Genomic DNA, 19,743 nt, shown 5'->3' on the forward strand with positions numbered 1-19,743 from the left:
AAACTTCTTGACAAACATATCTTCTCTCAGTGAAAAGTGAGGTGTGGACAGAAGTACTTGAAGGCTGTTTACCCAGAGCTGTCCACTACGAGTGAGGTGGCTCTGTTTCATCAGGTAAATATAAATATGTTACTTAACCACTTTGGGGTCAGATAGAGATAGCAAACCTTTCCTTCACTTTTGCTGCTAACAAAATGACAATGGGCCTCATTACCAGTAGGGCGGTAAGGGATACCGGGCACCGTTAAGGAGACCGGTGCCGGTAATCCTTTACCGCCCTACTACGAGTTCCCTTAGCGGGTCCCTCCTTCAACACCTGGTTTTACCAGGCGTTATGGACGGGACCCGCTAAGGGACTTCAGAGCTAATAACGGTAGCGCAAATTGCGGTACCGTTATTAGCTACTTCCCCATTTCCATTGAGCCATATGGGGACTAAAATGGGAATGGGGAATGGTTTTTTCAATGGGGACTTACCGGTCCCGCAAAGGTCGGACTACACAGGTAAGTCCCCATTGAACGAGAGCATTGCCCGTACCGTTATTGGAGGCAGTCATGGCGCAAATAGCGCCATGACTACCTCCAATCTCGGAATGAGGCACAATAACTCAGAACTTGGCAATTTGTAATAGTCTGTTTGATAAATAAGAGGAACAGCGCCCTGTCTAACCACTAATGAACCTGATCCATATTGGAAGCATTACCAAAACGATGGTCATCAAATGGAATTGCCCGTTTTTATTTTTATTTTAAATGCGTTCATTTTGGCTCTTTCAATCCTTGATTGACAGACCTGGACAAATAATTTGTATTTCAATTTATTTTTTCTTTTGCACACCTAAACATTCTACTGGAGAGTGGCCTTTTAAACACAAACGAGATGAGTAAAATATGTTTAATTTTATGTTATTACTGACTCGTGGTCCAGCATAGAGGCTCCATTTTCCCCTCTTCCAATGGTTCCTTCTCAAAGCCGAACCAATCCTGGAAAAGGGGCTGATGCATTTTGACTAACAGAAAATGGCAAATGGCAAGGTCGGTGCAGCTCTTCATAAACTAGAGTTATGGACATATTCTCAATAGCATACTATAACATGAGAACCATCCCAACAAATCCCCTTTCCATTTCCATGAAGAAGAAGCGGTAGTGGAGTGTGATAGGGGGAGGTGAAGTGGTGGTGAAGTACGACACGTGGCCTTCAAGAAGAGGAATGGCCTGCAGAGCGCATGTAAGGTTCGGGAGGTAAGTGGGGTTCGGGTGCTGAATGGCAAAAAGGGGAATGCAGAAGAAGTGTGGAGGACAGAGTGACACCCAGGGAAGTGAGGGAAATTCCACCCAAAAAAGTACACAGCAAGCTGTGAAGGACAGAGCCGGCAGCAGCAGGACGCTTGATGTCCAGGTGATGATCTGAAGGGCCTGCAACCTACAGCAGCTAGTGGAGGCCCCCAAACAGGAGAAGCAGATGTGCAGCCAGCAGCAGCCGAACGACTGATGTCCAGGTGATGATCTGAAGGCCATGCATACTACAGCAGCAGCTAGTGGAGGGCCCCAAACAGGAGAAGCAGATGTGTAGCCAGCAGCAGCAGAACGCTTGATGTCCAGGTGATGGACTGAAGGCCCTGCATACTACAGCAGCTAGAGGAGGCCCCCAAACAGGAGAAGCGGATGTGCAGCCAGCAGCAGAACGCTTGATATCCAGGTGATGTTCTGGAGGCCGTGCATACTACAGCGGCTAGTGGAGGCCCTTACACAGGAGAAGCAGATGTGCAGCCAGCAGCAGCAGAACGCTTGATGTCCAGGTGATGGACTGAAGGCCCTGCATACTACAGCAGCTAGAGGAGGCCCCCAAACAGGAGAAGCAGATGTGCAGCCAGCAGCAGCAGAACGCTTGATATCCAGGTGATGTTCTGGCGGCCGTACATACTACAGCGGCTAGTGGAGGCCCTTACACAGGAGAAGCAGATGTGCAGCCAGCAGCAGCAGAACGCTTGATGTCCAGGTGATGGTCTGAAGGCCTGAGCTGCCCGAATTGACTGAACGACATGTAGCTGTTGCATCTGTTTAGGAAAAAAGATCTCAGGTCATTGCAGCCTTTACTGTAAACCTAGCAAACAAGGCAGCTGGGATCATCATAAAGGCATAATATTCACATGTAATTTCAGACAGTGGCGCTCAAGCAATTAGTGCCTCGAGATGGTTGGCTCCATATGTGACATCTTACACATATGTGTTTTATTACTAAGTATACATGATGCAGCACATGCTTGAGGCCTCATTTTGAGTATTGTGGTAACCGTATTTAAATGACCTTATTTTATGAGTTGAGATCACACATGATATTTACATTATAGGGTACAAAGTACTGACTGGGCTAAATAACTAATTTTCCATAGGAGATACTTCTATGTTCCACATGCAAATACCTCAAGTAATCCCAACTCATGATATGGTATTATTTCAAAAATGCTACATTTGTTTTCTTTTCATGATACCTTTAGACTCGCAATATATTGATCTAAAACGTCTGGTTGAGGCATCACTGAACCTGGATGGATTTATCAGTCAAAGACCAGACCAAAGAAGTCCCATTGCAAGGCTGTAAAGGCACACATGGGAAATGCATTCGTGAACCACCTCTGATCCACAGAGTGGCTGGATACCAGCCCTACAGCCAATTCTACTGCCGATGCCAGCATCTGCACTAGTTATTTGCTGGCCTTACCCATATTGTGCAAATATAACGTCCATTAAGTCTTTGAGCCTCATTCTGAGTTGGCCGGTCCAGAAACAACCGTGCCGGTAAGCTTACCGGCACCGTTGTTTCTGGACCGGCAAACTATGGGTTTGCCTGTCGGAGCCGCTGTGCCAGACAGGCTGACCCTGCTGGGCACAGCAGTCACGGCAGGCAAACCGTCACGGAAACACCCGCACTGTTAACAACGGCGCCAGTGCTTCAGTGTCCCCATTCCCATAGAGTCCTATGGGACACTATGGGAATGGGGATTAACAAATTTTCCGGTGCCTGACTTCCCGGCCACCGGACTTGGATTAGCCGGTGGCACCGGTAATTCTTTAGGGGTCTGACAGCAACCCACCAGTAGCACGGACAGGGTCACCACTGGACCCGTAATGAGGCCCAAATCTCTTGTACAGGATAAGAAGCAGAGTAATAAACTCTGAGGTAAACTAGCTGTAATGGAAACTATAAAACCGTGCACCTTTCTCCAGCATAGGAGCTACAGCACTGCGTAGCGCACCCAAGCAGAATATTACTGACGCAAGGCCCACTATATGTAGTATACACATACTCCGGGAGGCAGTAGCGCTCATTGCACATTTTCAGAGCAAGAAGTTGACTGTATTAGTGCCTATTAGCTTCCGGTCTGTTTCCTCAGACAAGAAGGGAATTGACAGCAGCAAGATAGTTCCCTAATATGATAATAGAGCCACCCTGCACAGTCCACAGAGTGATGGTCATGTGGACATTTTATTACTGCGCATTACTGGACAGAGGAGGTCCAAGTGAGCGGGAACAACAGGAACTGAGTACCACTACTTGTATTCTTTAATGTCAATAGTTCTACTACTTTTTACAACCATCCCAGAGTTGTTTTGCAAATGAGTGTAATACCTGATTTTACTTAATAGGTGCCTTAAAACGGATCCCTTCAATTTGGTTCCTGCTGAGCGGTTAAGCAGCAAAACAACGTGCGCAGCCTTGTTAAGGTCTGCTTTATAGCTTCAGTTTGGGTATAGCAAGACGCGCAGGGAGGTCTTGCTCTGCCTAAAGAGAAGAACTTTTAACAACATTGATGGCCAAAGCAAAGCTTATTTCGCAATTCAATGTATCTTTTTGATATTGATGTATTTCCCCTTTACATTTGTGCAGACTCAATAGTGTGTGCAAATATTGTTCACATAAACAAAAGTACTCCTGGACCACTTTGGGATCTGATTGTGATCTCCGCTAGTATTTCCCAAAGCCTCTACAAAGGAAGAGGGACAGATATGACATATTTTGTTACATTAATGAGTCAGGACTTCCCTTCCGCCCCTTGCATTTAGTTTCTTGGAAAGCACTGTTTGTTGGCTTAAGGAATGCACCTGCTACCTTTCAGGGGTTGGTTGACCATGTCCTGAATATGCTAGATGAATTCTGCATGTCTCACCCGGATGGCATTGCAGTCTTTAGCCCCACTTGGGAAACACACCTTACAATAGTATTGCTGGCCCTTCGACAGCCCCGCTTGACCATAACGGCCACCAAATGCCAGGTTGGTCATGGTTCAGTGACCTACCTAGGGTACATGGCTGGTGAGGGCAAGATTCAGCCTCCACCCAGCAAAGTACAGGTTTTACAAGACTGGAAGACCCATATCACCCAAACCCAGGTGACGGCTTTTCTAGGCCTTGCTGGGTATTACAGGAATTTCATGGCAAACTATGGCACCATAGCTGTCCCTTTAATTGCACTCACAACTCCCAAGAAACCTAAAAGGGTTACTTGGATTGGGGAGCATAAGAAGGCCTTTCAGGGCTTGAAGGATTTCCTATGCCAGGCAACTGTTCTCATGGCACGCTAATCCAAGATTCTTTTTTGAACAGACTGATGCTTTTGCATTGTAATAGGGGCAGTCCCCTCTCAGATGACAAATGCAGGGAACACCCTACATGTTTTAGCAGCCGTCAGCTGTCAGGACAGGCAGTTAAGGTGCAGTAATCAATGTGAGAAAAGACAAGAGAAAAAAAGAGAAATTTCATATTATGAAAAGAGAGATGGGGGCAAGCACGAATAGTGTTGAAAAGTGCATAACAGCAAGAACGAGCAGTAGAAAAGTTGTGAAGTGAGAAGGATCAAAAGTAACTTCCAAGTTACGTGCGGATGGTGTAAAAGGAAGGGCCGGGCAATGTACCCAGCGGCTGCATCGGTGAAACGGTCAAGAAGGAGCCCTTCAGACCCTGAGGAGCAGGAGCATAGGCAGCAGATGGTAGCGGCAGAAGTGTTTGTGCTGCAGATGGTAAACTGCACAGTCAGGAGCAACAACACTGGTGTCCAGGGCACTTCCTATGTAGCCGTCATGTGACAGTCACGTGACTGCTCAGTTCATCCAGGAGGGCAGGGCCAGGCAATTTAACCAGCGGCTGGGGCAGCGAAATGGACAAGAAGGAACCCTTCAGACCCATGGGAGCAGAAGCATAGGCAGTAGATGAAAGTGGCAGAAGGGCAGCAGAGTTTGTGTTGCAGATGGTAAGCTGCACATTCAGGAGCGACTAAGAGAGCAGACTTTATCTCACATGGAAATCAAGCCGCAGAGGCGGAAGCAAAATGAGTTGCATGTTCTGAAGTTATAAAGAATTTTGATACGCCTGATGTGAATGAAAGAATGGTGGTGATGATGAGTGTGAATGACAGTTTTAAGAGTTTGTCTAAAACGCAAGAGATGAAAATTCAAGAGGAAGCACCACAGTATGAGAAAGATCTGTGGACAGGGAGGGGGTGTTCTTTAACTCCTTCTGAAACATTGTGGCAACAGGAAAGCACTGGTAAACCTGTGATGCCTGTAGCCTTATTAAGGGTGGCGTTCGAAGAGCTGCACTACCCTGCACATGTCACTAGAGAAAGCCTCACAGCAGCTATTGCTGAGGACTAGTTTGTTCCAAACCTGTTGGAACACGTTGCATTTTATGTAGTAAACTGCATCGTATGTCAAAAGATTTGTGCTGGGCACACGCTTTATACAGTTAGAGGAGTTATCCCGCAACCCAATGGTCCTTTTCAGCATCTACACATTGACTATGTCGATATGCTGCAGGTCTGTAATGGATGAATATATATGATAGTGGTGGTATGTCCCTTTTCAAGATGGATTGAAGCTGGTCTGTGTACGCATCCAGATTCCACCAGCACAGCAAAGCTTTTAGTATGAGAGGTGTTTCCTAGATGGGGAATATGTGAAGTATTAAGATCAGATAATGGCCCTCATTTTGTCAACGAAGTCTTTGAGTAAATAAGCTTGTTGCTTAGTATAAGCACAAGTTCTCATCGGCTTATCAGCCACAAGTCAATGGGGTCTGTGAGAGACTCAACAACCTGCTTAGAGAAAGGATAGCTAAATTGAAGCTTACATTGAAGAACAGATGGTTACATTGCTTGCCTTTTGCGCTGTATGCATTGAGAAATCAGCCAGGCTCTGACCACCATCTTACGCCCCATGAAATAGTGACAGGACGGCGAATGAGGAGACCCCTCACTCCTATGTAGCGGTCATGTGACAGTCACGTGATTGTTCAGTTCATCCAGGGGTGCAGGGCCAGGCAATGTAACCAGTGGCTGGGGCAGCGAAATGGACAAGAAGGAGCCCTCAGACCCATGGGAACAGAAGCATAGGCAGCAGATGAAAGTGGCAGAAGGGCAGCAGAGTTTGTGTTGCAGATAGTAAGCTGCACATTCAGGAGCGACAACGCTGGTTCCTCGGTCACTTCCTATGTAGCAGTCATGGTGAAATAAACCTTTTACAACGTTTTTCTGTTGCAATATTGTTGTTGAGGTCACAATGTGTCCAGGATGGGCTGGTGGCAGTGGATATATTTTTTACAATATATTTTTTTAAATTGAATTTTGCTGCATAATGCAATTCAGAATACCATATACACTGAAATGGCCATACCACTAAATGTTCACCTGTCCTTTGTCCATTTTATGCCATGGCCTTCTTCCTGCCCTCTTTCCAGGAACTGCCATATATGCGCAGCCCTTTCACAGGCAAAGCCTCTGCTTTCCGGGGCAAAGTGGTGGTATGTGTGTGGCCGGAAGTGGGGGCTAGGTCTGCCTGGACCCAGTTCGCATCCAAGTCAAGAGTGTCTATTGCTGTGCAGATGTGCTGGCCAGAGGCTGTCAATGATTAGACATTCCCTGCCAGTTTGAATGGTGCAGATCCCTACCAGTGTTGAGCTTGGGTTTAACGCCAGTCCAAATTGTGGATGAAAGGAGGACTCATGCATCCTATCGACAGGTTATTGTTGGAGCCAAGACCCCTATGAAGAAGTGTGGCTTGCTGACGACCCGAGGACGACCGTTGCAGCTGACCAGTCAGGTCCCGGTGAAGCCCTGCTCCTCAGCCCTGATCTCAAGAAGGCCTTCATCAGTGCTTTGGCCCCTGGACTGTTGGGGACAACCTGGCCCGAGCCGTGGTCAAGGATGAATGCCTGCTAAGCCTTCTAAAGTGTCCCTGGACCACCTGGTGTACTGGCCATCACTTTCCTGGGCTACCTTGCTGCAGCCATCACTGTTCCAAGTGCATCATTGGACCTCTGCGGATCCTGCAGTTTCAGCCTTCCTGACCAAAAAGAAGCTGTGCAGGGCCTGCTCCATCATTTGCATCACAAGATCCACTGAGGTTGCCCAATCTGTGGAGGTCTTCATCTTGTCATGGCAAGGGTGTCTAGCTGTCCATTCTCCAGAACTGTCTAATCATAGCCTGGAGCCACAGACTAACCAGGCCCAAACCAGACACTGAAAGTGACCTCTGTACTAGCTGCACCTGGGTCTTTCCCGACCAGACAAAGCCTAGCAGTAAGTGGGCCCAAATAATTCAGAAACCCCTGAAGTTGTTGCGGAAGGTATCGGAGTAAGGGGGTGAGTTTACATACCTATTCCTATACCGCGCAAAGGGCTGCATGGGTGTAAAGTCCTAACCCTAGCTCACCTTTGCCTGACTAAGGTCGGAGGTGGTCTAGTCAAGGATCAACCCCTGGGTCATCCCTGGAGTGGTGGGATTGTAGGAGGAACTTCACGTAACTTTTTATTCACCTTCTGGAGCATTTACTCACAACCGTTGGATTTGACAACTCCCGTTTAATCCAGTAGTAATTCTACCTGAGAAGTACACACTGTAGAACTTAAACCTTTTGGGCACTAGACCTCAATCCTCAGCAAGCTGGACATATTACCAATGTACTGACTTGTTTCTAACTGGCCCTACATTTCTAGTTGCTCTGTTTCTCACTTACCTTACCATCCAAAGTTATTTAAAGTGTTGCTCTTAACATTGACTAACTATTGCATAACGGTTTCCAGTGTAAAGTGTAAATGCATATATCTGTATAATAGTAGTTGTGTGACTATACTTACCTGGGGTTTGCGTTGCTTGATGTATATTCAGAGGCCAAATAAATAATTGTATATTTGTGTACATCTTCTGCCTCACTTGAAGTATTGGTGAGCTCTGTGTGTGTCTAATTGTTGCCTTAGACCACTCCTGAGTCTAAGCCTTACTGCTCTGCTACCAAACGTTCATTGGGTTTGGCTAGACATCAGTATCTTTACTATTCCCCATAATAGGTTGGCATCTCAGAATCCACCCCCAGGGTTAATTATGAAAATCAGTCTTATTGACTTATCATAACACATTTACAAAGGGCAAGGGCATTCCCACAAAGGGTGCCTGTAGAATAGCACAAAGATAAGAACAAGTGGGGAGCCAGTTTATGAGGGTGTAAAAGAAGTGGGACATTTATCACGAACAAAAGAAAACAGAACAATTTATCTAAGATAACAGGTGACTTTCAATGGTAACATTACCTAAAAGGGGCAAGAGTTCTAAACTAAAGAGTACTATGCAAATATGCCAAATTACATCATTAAGCATTGTTAGAGGGAGTGGTGGGGTCACGCAGGGGAAAATGGGGGAGAGGGCAGGGGAAGCTCTCTCTTTAGCAAATAAGTGAGGTTTTGATGGGATCCATAATTGGGCTGGTTTTGATTCGGATGGGCTGCGGGTTCCAGTGAAGCAGCGTGAGTAGAGAGAGAGAGAGAGTGGAAGCAACAGGAACCACAGGGAGGGCATGTGACAGTGAGGTTGAGTGCACAGGAGGATCAGAGGGATCAAAATGGTGAGAAAACAGAGATACAATTCCAACAGATAGTGAGGAGTAAAACCTTTGATAGCTTTGAATACTAGGAAAAGGAACTTGAAAAGGGAAAGGGCATTCATGGAGAGCCAACAAGTATATTGTTGGTAGGTAGAAATAGGGGAGGATTTGGGTAGGTTGTAGAGAGTGAGGGTAACAAAGTTGATTACTTTGTCCAAGGGCGGAAGGAGAAGAGAATAAGGCCAAGGAGTACACTTGAACAATAGGTAAGTTTGCTAAGCATTAGGACAGAGATTAGAGTTTTTTTAGACTGGTTAGTAAGAAAGGGATCCATTTTTTGGAATGTCAAGGAGGTTAATACAGGTAGCAGTGACAGTGGTAGTGATTACTTGTTGCAGTCGAAGTTCGCTATCAAAGAGGACACCAAGATTGTGAGCCTTGGGCAACAGAGCAAGAAGGTCAGGAAGTAAGGAGATAGGAGGGCAAGGATGACATTGGAAGCTGCGAGAAATAAGTCCTCCATTTGTTCAGAGTTCAGCATGAGGTGGCAGACGGCCAGCTAGTGACAAATTACAAATAGACAGTCCTTACACATTCTGAGATGGTTTGGGTGAAGGATGGAAAGGAGGAAGAAATTGTACTCATCAGCAAAAAGGTAACAGTGAAAGCCAAAGGACAAGATATGTCTTCCTATGGTAGAGGTATAAAGGGTGAAGAGCAGAGGTCCAAGGACAGGTCCTCGATGGACACAGACCGGGAGAGTGGTGGGGTCAAAGGTTTGTAAGTTCCAGGAGATTTCAAAGGATCAAACTTCCAGGTAAGAGGTGATTCAAACAAGAGCAGATTTGTGAATCCCAAGGTCCTGGAGAGTGAGGAGGAGAGAGGAGTGGTCGACAGTGTCAAAAGTGGCAGAGAGGTACAAACGGAACAGTAAAGAAGAGAGTTTGGAGTAGTGAGCATCAGAGAGAAAAATGGAGACATGCATGGGTGCAGTCTCGGAGGAGTGTTACTATGCAAGCCCGATTGAAGTGGATCTCCAAGGCCATTATCCTCAAGATAGTTAGTGATCCGGTTAAAAAGCACTCGCTCAAGGACCTTTGAATAATGGCAAAGAAGGGAAACTGGACAATAATTTGGTGGAATGTCTGGGCCAGCAGATGGTTTCTTCAATAGGGGTAAGACAGTTGCACATTTCAAGGAGGCAGCGAACAGCCCAGCAGAGAGAGAGAAGTTTAAGTGCTGAGAGAGATAAGGGCAAGCAAGTCAGACCAAGTCTTTGACCATTTGGGGAGCAAAAGGGTCGATACAATCCCAAGATGCGTTGGCTCTATGAAGGATGTCTGCTAATTTAATAGGAGAGGTAGGGGAGAAGTAATCAAGATTAGAAGAGGTAGGGAGGAGAGGTGGTGGACAGAAGGATGATTGGGGAGAGAGGAGTCATAATGTGAAGAGATTTTAGAGGAAAGGTAGTGAGCAAAGTCATTAGCTGAAAGAGAGGAGGTGATGGATATTGGCTTGGAAGGTGCAAGAAACTCTTGGAGGATAGACACATGTTTGTAGGGTTGATTGCAAAGGGAGGAGTTTGGGTTTGTAGAGTAGGAGGATTTGGGAGGGTCCACTGCAGTGGTGAGGGCAGCAGGGGAATTTCTATAGACTACGAGTAAGGTAGGGGGCCGTAATTCCTGCTAGCATCGTAGGTGACGGCCCTTGTTTGTTTATAGGTTCTGCATTTCAGAGGTGATACAAGGATGAGAATGAGGACAGGGACAGAAAGGTGTAAATGTGTGAGGATATTGTTGGTCAAATGGAGTAATAAGTGCATATGAAAGTCAGAAAGAGCACAGGTAATGAGAGGTATGAATAGGGGGGAGAGAAATGGTAGAGGCCCGTCGGCGATGGTTTGCACTTTATAAATACCAATACAATAGGACAATTGCAGCATTATTCGGAAGCAAAAAGACACTGAGTAAATGGGGGCCTGCATCTTACCACCCCAAGCACCGGCGAAAAGCCAGCAGCTGGTACTTGGGAACAGTCTCGAGGGTCCTGCAAGAAACATACTGTTACACTGTGAGATGCGCCCCCATGTTTACTCTTCTTTACAATGGAACAATACATTCATAAATGAGCTCACCTTTCCAGAGAACTGCAGATTGAACGTTAAGCCAGTATATAGCACGAGCCTGTGCAATGGTCGCCCTGAAAAGGAACAAACAGAGCATCAGCTGTCAGCTGGCATTCATTGGAGTGTTACCCTGGACCTCAAGTATGGTACCAGCTGCTAACCCGAGCTTGAGCATGGTACCACTAGAACACTGAAGGCTAGTCAATGAGATTGCAGAACGATGGGCCAAGACAGATTAAACTAGCTCAGCGATTGCATTGTGAGAGCACTTTAAAAGCAAAGCACTGTAAATGTTGCAGTCACGTGTCATTTAATTGCACCAAATCCATTGCACTTCCTGCCTCACACACCACACTAAATATTAAAGTCCATACATGTTTTGAAATATTACATACACCTTGGCTAACAGCAATATCAACTTTCCTTTGTAACACTGCATGCATATCAAAGTGTGGCATGACCAATGGAAACTATGACAAAAAAAGCCCTTCACTTAATTTAGAATCAGAGAATACCTTAGATCCCGACAGTGTTTATTAGAAATCTGCCTTACAAGCTGGCAAAGTTGGAAGCTAAATAAGATATTGTATGTAGAGATATAAGTGTTTCTAGTGTCAACACGTCACACAGGCCGGGATAATGTGTATGAAATTGGCTTTGCCATGACGAACCCTGTACATTCTTTTAGGCGCACGCCACAAGCAAGCACTGTGCATCTGAACTGTATGTTCTAAGATATATGGGAAATACAGAAACTCCCAAAAGGAACAGCATAAGTGACAGGAGAGTGTCCTCTCAGACAGCGACATGTAGAAGCGACAAAGACACACAACATTTAAACTTGAAAGGATATCTATTCAAAGATCAAGATGGACAGAACACAGCGCTTCAGATAAAAGTCTAACTTAAGGAAATTACCCTTTGAGAACGCATCCCAAAAGGTCAATGTTACCATGCAGAGCAACAACCAAGTCCACTTCCAAAAGGCATCAGTTTTACCACGGTGCAATATCCTGGTATTAGGATCAAAGGGTATGTGATGTAATTTCCTTCAGTGCAATCAAGGGAGGGGTTTCAGAGGATGCATGTTGGTACTACCGCTAACCCTGGCATTTAAGTCAACAGATGTCCCCAACTGCTAGGCATCCTGAGTTATAACCAGGCCTTTTGCACAGCACCTTCATAACTGCTGAAAAACTGCTGTAGGCAGAGAATTACTTGGCATTAGGATGAGGGAAAGTATGTTGCGAATCTACAGTCTGCTAAAGCTAAATTCGTTTTGCCAGCAGTGGGGCTACACTTTTAAAAGGTCCCTCTGCCGATTGTTAACTAATAAAGTGGAAAGCAAATCTGTTCCAGAAGTGGAAGTAGACTGGAAATTGGCCACACCAGGAAGGTGCCCTAAAAAGATATTGCTGCCAGAGCTTAAAACGAAGTTAGTCCAAAGTTTGCAATGGACTTTTTTGGAATAAAATGGGAATCCATATAAAGATAAATAAACAAACTGTAATTGTTAATTGGTAACTTCATGAATATGGTGCCAGAGCTGCTGTCCCTCTTAAGCTAGCGACAGTGCTTAAGTCAAGAACAACTTTATCTTTTTAAATCAGCCAAAAAACGAATTTGAGGACAATGCGTAAACCCCCACTTCGGCTTTCCACTTTGGCCTACAGATGAAAGTGGCATCAGCTGTAGGCTTCTGCCTTTAAAGGTGCACCAACAACATTTGTGGCCTCATTATAAGTTGGTGGTGCTACTACAGGTTTGCCCTGGGGGTTGACTGATTTCCCTCCAGCCAAGAGCTGTATGCAAATCAGGCCCCCACTGGCAAAGAACAGTCGGTATTACCGGCACCGTAATACCAGCAATTACCCCCATGGAGTCCTATGGGGCATAACCGCTATTGCCGGCACCTGCAATATCCCGGTAACCCTTCCTCTAATCCTAACCGTAACCATACCCTAACTGCAACTCTAACACTTTGCTCAAACCACTAGGCTGATCCTAACCCCTATACTAACCCAACATCACTAGCAATCCCCAACTTCCTTATATCTTTCTTTAACACTTACCCAGACCATTACTCTATTAGCCTTACCATCACCCCTACCGTAACACTTACCCTGACACTTAAACCACCCTAACAACTAACCAAACCACAATCTCACCAGCCGTGCAGCAACTACCCTGATGCTAACACTTACCCTAATTCTAACCAAAATATTTACCCTAACACTAACCCCTAGCCTCACCCTAACCCCTACCATAGCCCTAAACCAGGAAATCACAAGCCTGCACCTTCCTTAACCCTAACAATTACCCTAGCAGCACAATGTTGGCTACTTTTTAGCTGCATTTCATGACCACGGGCGTATTTTCACCACATTGCTTTCACTGAGTACATTTGCTGGCAACATTTTCACTTGATACCGTTGAACTCCACTGAAGGCGGGGAATTACTTGGCATTACCTTTATTGACACTCTCATCAATGCACATTCCCCCTGTGCAGGGTGAGCTTTGCTAACAAGGGTTTTACAGAAATGCTTGTTTACTTCCTTAAACAGCAGACCGATTTTATTTTTCTATTCATGTGATCAATTTCTAAAGCTAGGGACAGTGTTAAAGTAAAGAGAAAACGGTATCTTATCAAAAGAGAGATATTGGGGCTCATTACAACGTTGCCGGTCCGGAAGCAACGGTGCTGTACCGGCAAAGTACAAGTCTGGTGGGCAGGTGCCATCCCGCCTGGCAGGTCTGACTTGCCGGGCGGACCGGCACCTGCCAACAGACTTCCTCGGAAGCACTGGCACTGTTATTACCAGTGCCAGTGTTTGTGGTCCCCATTCCCATAGAGTCCTTTGGGAATGGGAAACAACATATTACCGGCACCTAGCTCCCGGTCCGCCGCGACTTGTAATGTCCCGGTGGTACCGTGAAGCTAGGTGGCGGTAACTGTTTACGGGTCCAGCAGCTACCTGCCGGTTTTACCGGCGCGGTTACTGCCGGACCCGTAATGAGCCCCATAGTGATTCATGAAGGAATTTAATTACACAGCAAAAAAACATATTTGCTGACAAACATTTTGCCTCCCACCTTTCCTATCCACTTCAGCCAAAAGGGACATCGGCTGAAGGCTTCTGCCTTAGAAGGTGCTCTCATAACACATGGGCCTAGTTCCACCCTGGAACATTATTGTACTCTTAGGGCGGATTCCGACACCTCACCCGGGTGGATAGGCTTGCTGCATCAGGCCCATTTGATCCGGGACACAGTGGGGAGGGGAGGACCAGGGAAGTCAAGAGGCCAGAAACCTAAAGGAAGACAACTTTGTTCAATCCAGGTTTTCCTGCACCTCACTTTCTTCTTATCCCCCCACATCCGAGTTCCTGCAAAGCAAGATCTCTGCATATGGCACAGCAGAGGAGGGAAAATCTGTAACAGCGACATGGATTGGCCTTTCACAGAATGCTCGTATAAGGGCCAATCGTCTATTAGGATTTAACTATAGGTGGGTGTGAACCCCCAATTTGGTGAAACATCGTTTCAACTCATCTTACAATAGAAGAAGGATGCAGAGAGAACTCTTGTTGGAGATACAGCTGCTCAAAATCACTTTGTATATCTTGAAGACAGAATTTTCAGGAGAGCTGGCACCTCTATCTCTAACCATTTCTGGGGACAAGTGAAATGACTGCTGGGAGGAATGCTTGGATCTTTCTGAAGACTGCTGGTCCCAGGAAGGACTACCCAGGACTGTGGCCAAGACCAAGCAAACATTTCTGATGTATTTCTCTGGACTGGGAAAAGCATGGCACGCATAATTTCTCTTCAAGGAGCCTAGTGAAAGGACTCAAAGCATGCTTCAAGCCATATGTGCTCTGGCAATATTGGTTGCAGAATCCAGCATTTCCTGATTCGAGCTGATTGAGCCAACTATATCGAGCTGCTGATGCAAGCAGACTGTCCGATCACCTGTGCTTCAAGCTACAATTTGCCAGTTTGAGCCGGCCAGAGATTCGAATCGGGCCGTGAAGATGAAGCTACTCACAGCTGACTCTGTGCTTTTGAGACCAATGTGCCGAATTCACTACTTATTCACCTTCCAACAACCAGTTATAATAATAATAATTATTCTTTTATAACACGCTTAATACCAGGGACCAGTTTCTACGCGTGAGCCCAGGATTCGTATCTGTGTTGCTATGCATTTTCTTGCTTCCAAGACAAACGTGTTGCCCCTGAGCTATCCTCGAGACCAGTCAAGTCACTGCCACCTGCAAATGGACATTGCTGAGCTCCTCGACATTCCCATGCCCAGCACTACACGCACCGGTTCTTGAATCTAGTTGAGCCACTCACCGCTCTGAACCTCAACTGGCACCATTGAAAAAGCCCTAAAAAGACCAATATGAAACCCCTGCAAAAGACTAATGTAGATTTGTGAATAAACTAGAGGCCCCTAAAACAGCTTCCTCTCTGCCCTGACCCTAAACAAAGTTGGGAGACCATTATCTACTCTAAAAAGACATTATGAGAGTAATCATTATACATTTGTGCATTTCTTCTTGTTTTTCTACTGGGGTGGGATTGTTTAGTGTTTGAGGCACTCATTTTATGGTGGTAATATTGTGCTATTGTTGTTTGGATGCTTCAATACGGGCTAACACATCCCAAAGAGTATTGTCTATCCTTGCTCCCACGCTGCCTTAAGAGTAGAATGAGGCATACATAGAATTTAGAGGCCTGTTTTTGCCTTCCTGGCCGGATCCCATGTGTGCTAGCAATGCTCGGCGGGGAATAAGGCTTAGAAGCTATAGCTCTCTCCTGTGCTATAAATGCAGAGTAGTCATTTCATCACTCAGGTGAAGTTGCTCAAGATATCATAGATGATGAAAGTGAAGGCCTGAAACAGTATATACAGAATGGGTTGGAGCACATTAGGAGCCAGAGGAAAGGTCCCTGAAAGCAGACCTGTCTCCCAAAGCTATTTGGTTGTTTGTGTCCCAGGTCGGCTTTGGAGTTTTTCCTCAACAATGACCTCCCAGATTCATGCGTGACAATGGATTCAAGAAGACCCCAGGCCACTGACTACTGCCTGATGCAGAATGCAGGAGGCAGTCAAAGCTAAAGTGCCTCTGTCTGATACTACAGGGCTGGCCACATCGTTGGGGGGCACAGGAGAAGAAAGAGACACAAGCATCTGCCCGTGGATGAAGAGATGATCTGGCACTCTAATGGGTTCTGAAAGTTCCACAAGAGTTGGCAGTCAGAGGTCAGTATAGGAGAGATATTACTGAGCTCTGGGAGGCCAACTAGAGCAGAGGGCATGCCAAATGACCTACTTACAACTTCAAGGTCGACTATCTGACTTTGGAGAGGAATCTAGACAACCCCTCTGAACATCAAAGGAAAACCACCTATGACTAGAGACCAAGGAGAGTCAAGCACACTGATACTGCTGGGCCTATCAGCAGCTTTTGACTCTATTGACCCCTACAGGTTTGATCAATCACTTTGCCAAATATTTCGTCCCACCTCCCTCCCTAACAAGCCCCAACAAGTCAGGAGAGTTCCCCTCGCTACCGGCAAACAAGACCATTGTAAAGATACCGGTGGGGGGTGTCTGTACTTCTGCTCTCTATATGGTAGAGGAGAGGCACAGAGGACCCCAGCCAAGACTCTCTATAAGGTAGCAATGGACGAGCAATCAAGGCCTAGCTTCTCAGGAGGTGATGCAGGCTGGTTCTTAAGTACAGTGTAGTCCCCAAGCCCCCACAAAGGAATGTCCACACACTGTATTACTGAAAACACAGTCTTTATATAATTAATATTCAAAGGTATGTACACTATCACAATAACACACTTTGTACTCAGAAATCAACAATGGCAAATATATACAATTCTAAAGTGGCACCACCAATATTATCAGATCTCATTAAAGTGCATCAACTATACTGTCAGCATGTCACACAGATCAATAACAAGGAAACCAGCAGTAGAGAAAGGAGGAAAAGCAAGATGGTTGAAACAATAGACAGATTACTGGCCTCTACCGTTAAGCACAGTTCTGTGTGGAGATCCCCCACACCTGGGCAACCTGTAAAATAAAGATATAGCACAAGCCCAGTCCATATATTGATCAATAAGTCTTACTTTATCCTATAATGTTTTTAACCCCCCAATGTACCTGGTGGAGCAGAGTTCTTCGAAGAAAGGTTGATGGATCCTTCTTGTGTGACTCCCTTTAAAGCAGGAGCCACGGATCGTCGAGAGGCGTCGAAGAGGGCGAACTTGGCGTCAACGGTGTTGATGAGAAGTTCAAGGGTGCCGAGACCACAGTGTCGATCCAGGCAGTGCTCTTCGGCGACGTCCTGCCAGGATGAGGTGTGCGGGGCACCTCGGTGATTGATTGTTCAGGACCGCAAATAGTTTCTGAAGAACTGTGGCCCAGCAAGGGCGTCGAGTCGTCAGAGTCTTTGTGGCCTTCAGGTGGCGGGAAACCCACCGGCGGATTCTCCTCGGCGCGTCTGCGTCCTCGACTTTCTCCGGCGGGATAAAGCGGTCGTCGGGGCAGACAAGGGAGTCCTTCGATTCAGTACTTAGGCAAAGGAGCGGGCGGTTCCGATCGTCGGCGGCATGGCGTCAAGCGGTCCCCTCTTCTGGGGCAACACAACTTCGATGGGCCTCCAGCGGTTACACAAACCTGCGAACCCTGGTCGTCGGCAATGGACTTCGACGGCGGCGATGTCCGGGTGCTTCACTCCGTTCTCCTCGGCGGTCCCGTCTCCGGTCGGCAGCCTTTCGAGGGTCTGACTTCCAGGGAGCTTCGGCGAAGGTTAGCGGTGCTCGATGGTCCCTCGGAGCACGGGAAGAGGGTGCCTTACCAGGTCCTCTCTCGGATCAGTCTTCGACGAATTCGGCAGCTTTCAGATCAGGTCGAAACAAATGCAACAGCAAGTCTTATTCTTCCAGCTGGGCATCGAGGATCAGCAGTTCCAGTTACTCTTCAAATGTACACACAGCTTCTGAACAATTTCCAGCGGTGAGAGGTCCCCAGATATACTATTCTGTCTCTCATCCACACTGCTGGGTCACTCTCAGCAGCCAATCATACAGAAGGGCATTCATGCAGTCAATCAGCCAATCAGACAAACAGTGCATTCAGGCCATCCTCCTCCCTCTCAGACACTCACAACAAGGAATGTGGATTGGGACAAGTACCCAGCCATTCAACACTACACACTGCATTAAGGCCAGTTTCGGGCAGGGCTGTCTCAGTCTTTGTCTCTCATGCCAGAAACCAGACAGCCACAACAAGAAGTGCATATTGGTCACACACTCCATTCACCCAGGTCCCACCCACAGGGTGTACCCACAACATACAGTCACTGGGAAGACTCCAGCCAGTCTAGACTGGACTTCACAACAACACCATATACGGAACTTCCACCCAACAGCCAGTCAGGGGGAAGGGACAGAGTCAGGGCATCCCAGGACTTTGGGAAAACAAGGTAACAGGCAATAGAAAGCAAGAGGCCACAGGGGCCATCTTGTTTTCCATCAGTGAGAAAAAAGTTTGTTTATGCCTACACCTCTTTGCGCCAATTTCCTTATGTGGTGACATAAACTCACAGAGCCAAATTTCTTCATAAGAATATTTCTTAATTTATTCAGTGTATGTTCCGCCCTTAATGGATGACACGTGTTTCGGCGTGTAACTAGCGCCTTTTTCAAATCCGGGCTGCCTTGCTTATTAAAGTTGAAGTCCCCCTTCCGGGAAATATTTTTTAGTCGAATTAAGTAACCGTGGTCCTAGGGTTCAATCCCTCCTGCAAATTCTCCTGCTTACGCCTCACGCGTCGAGGGTCCCCTCAGGAATCAACTGATTCCAATGGCAGGGCCTGGGTATCCCACGATGGAGGATACTCAGAGCACCTGTCAAATTCAGCATGGAGCTGCCACCAGCCCATACCCTGCTCTGCGGGCCACCCACAGGTGCCCAAAATCATACACTAGCGGCACAGAGTTGTACCCCCACCCATGGGTGCCATAAGGGTATCTCATGGGGCTGTACACCAAACCAAAAACAGGAAGAGCTGCACTACCAGGAGTCCCACATGGACTCCTGTGCAGAAACAATACAGAACACAATGAAAAAGGACTACAGGACAAGGACAGGGAGGCCCTGTCCCTCCAATGCATTTCCAGCATCACAACCATCACCTGCATTGTGCCACAAGGAGTCATTCTTTTCTTCTTAACATTATTTGGCACTGCTCGCCCGTCTTGTAGGTACCAAATATCACCAGGAGACACTGTGCTCTGCATCAAAGTGACGCAGCAGGGGCACACTAGTGCCTTGCAAACGTCTTATCTCAAGTAGCCTTCTCATGGGCTCTGCAGTCATTTCACTTCTAGCTTGCACGCAGCCCCCTTACCAGTAGGGAAAGTAGGACACTTGGACACTTGCCTCGGCGTCTTCTACCACCCAAGCCTGACAAGAGGGAATCTCTACTCCTTACACTTTTCTCCAAATATTGAACAAAAAAATGAACTGCTTCTTGCAGTGGTAACATCCATATTGAACTACTGCAACGAATTGCCATTGGATGCACCAAAAACACACTGTCAAACCCTCCAAGGGCCAACATCAATAACACAGGCAGGGATTATATTCGACTTGAGATGGCGCCCGCTTTGAAATCCATCAACTGGCTCTCAATAAGTGAATGCACCCATTTCTGT

General features: G+C 46.6%; 1 protein-coding gene across 1 annotated transcript in view; it reads right to left on the reverse strand.

Moving 5' to 3' along the window:
• Window positions 1-717: 717 nt before the first annotated feature.
• Window positions 718-19,743, reverse strand: part of LOC138480898 (putative defense protein Hdd11-like) — a 144,088-nt gene continuing 125,062 nt past the window's right edge. The window contains exons 4-5 of the mRNA XM_069612692.1: window positions 11,006-11,070; window positions 718-2,057 (exon numbers count right to left, since the gene is read on the reverse strand). Of these exons, the coding sequence (XP_069468793.1) occupies window positions 1,933-2,057; window positions 11,006-11,070 (190 nt within the window). The 3' untranslated portion in view covers window positions 718-1,932. The remainder of the gene's footprint in view (window positions 2,058-11,005; window positions 11,071-19,743) is intronic.

The sequence above is a fragment of the Ambystoma mexicanum genome, chromosome 5p (assembly GCF_040938575.1).
Source record: "Ambystoma mexicanum isolate Mex_15411 chromosome 5p, UKY_AmexF1_1, whole genome shotgun sequence".
Taxonomy (NCBI): Eukaryota; Metazoa; Chordata; class Amphibia; order Caudata; family Ambystomatidae; genus Ambystoma; species Ambystoma mexicanum.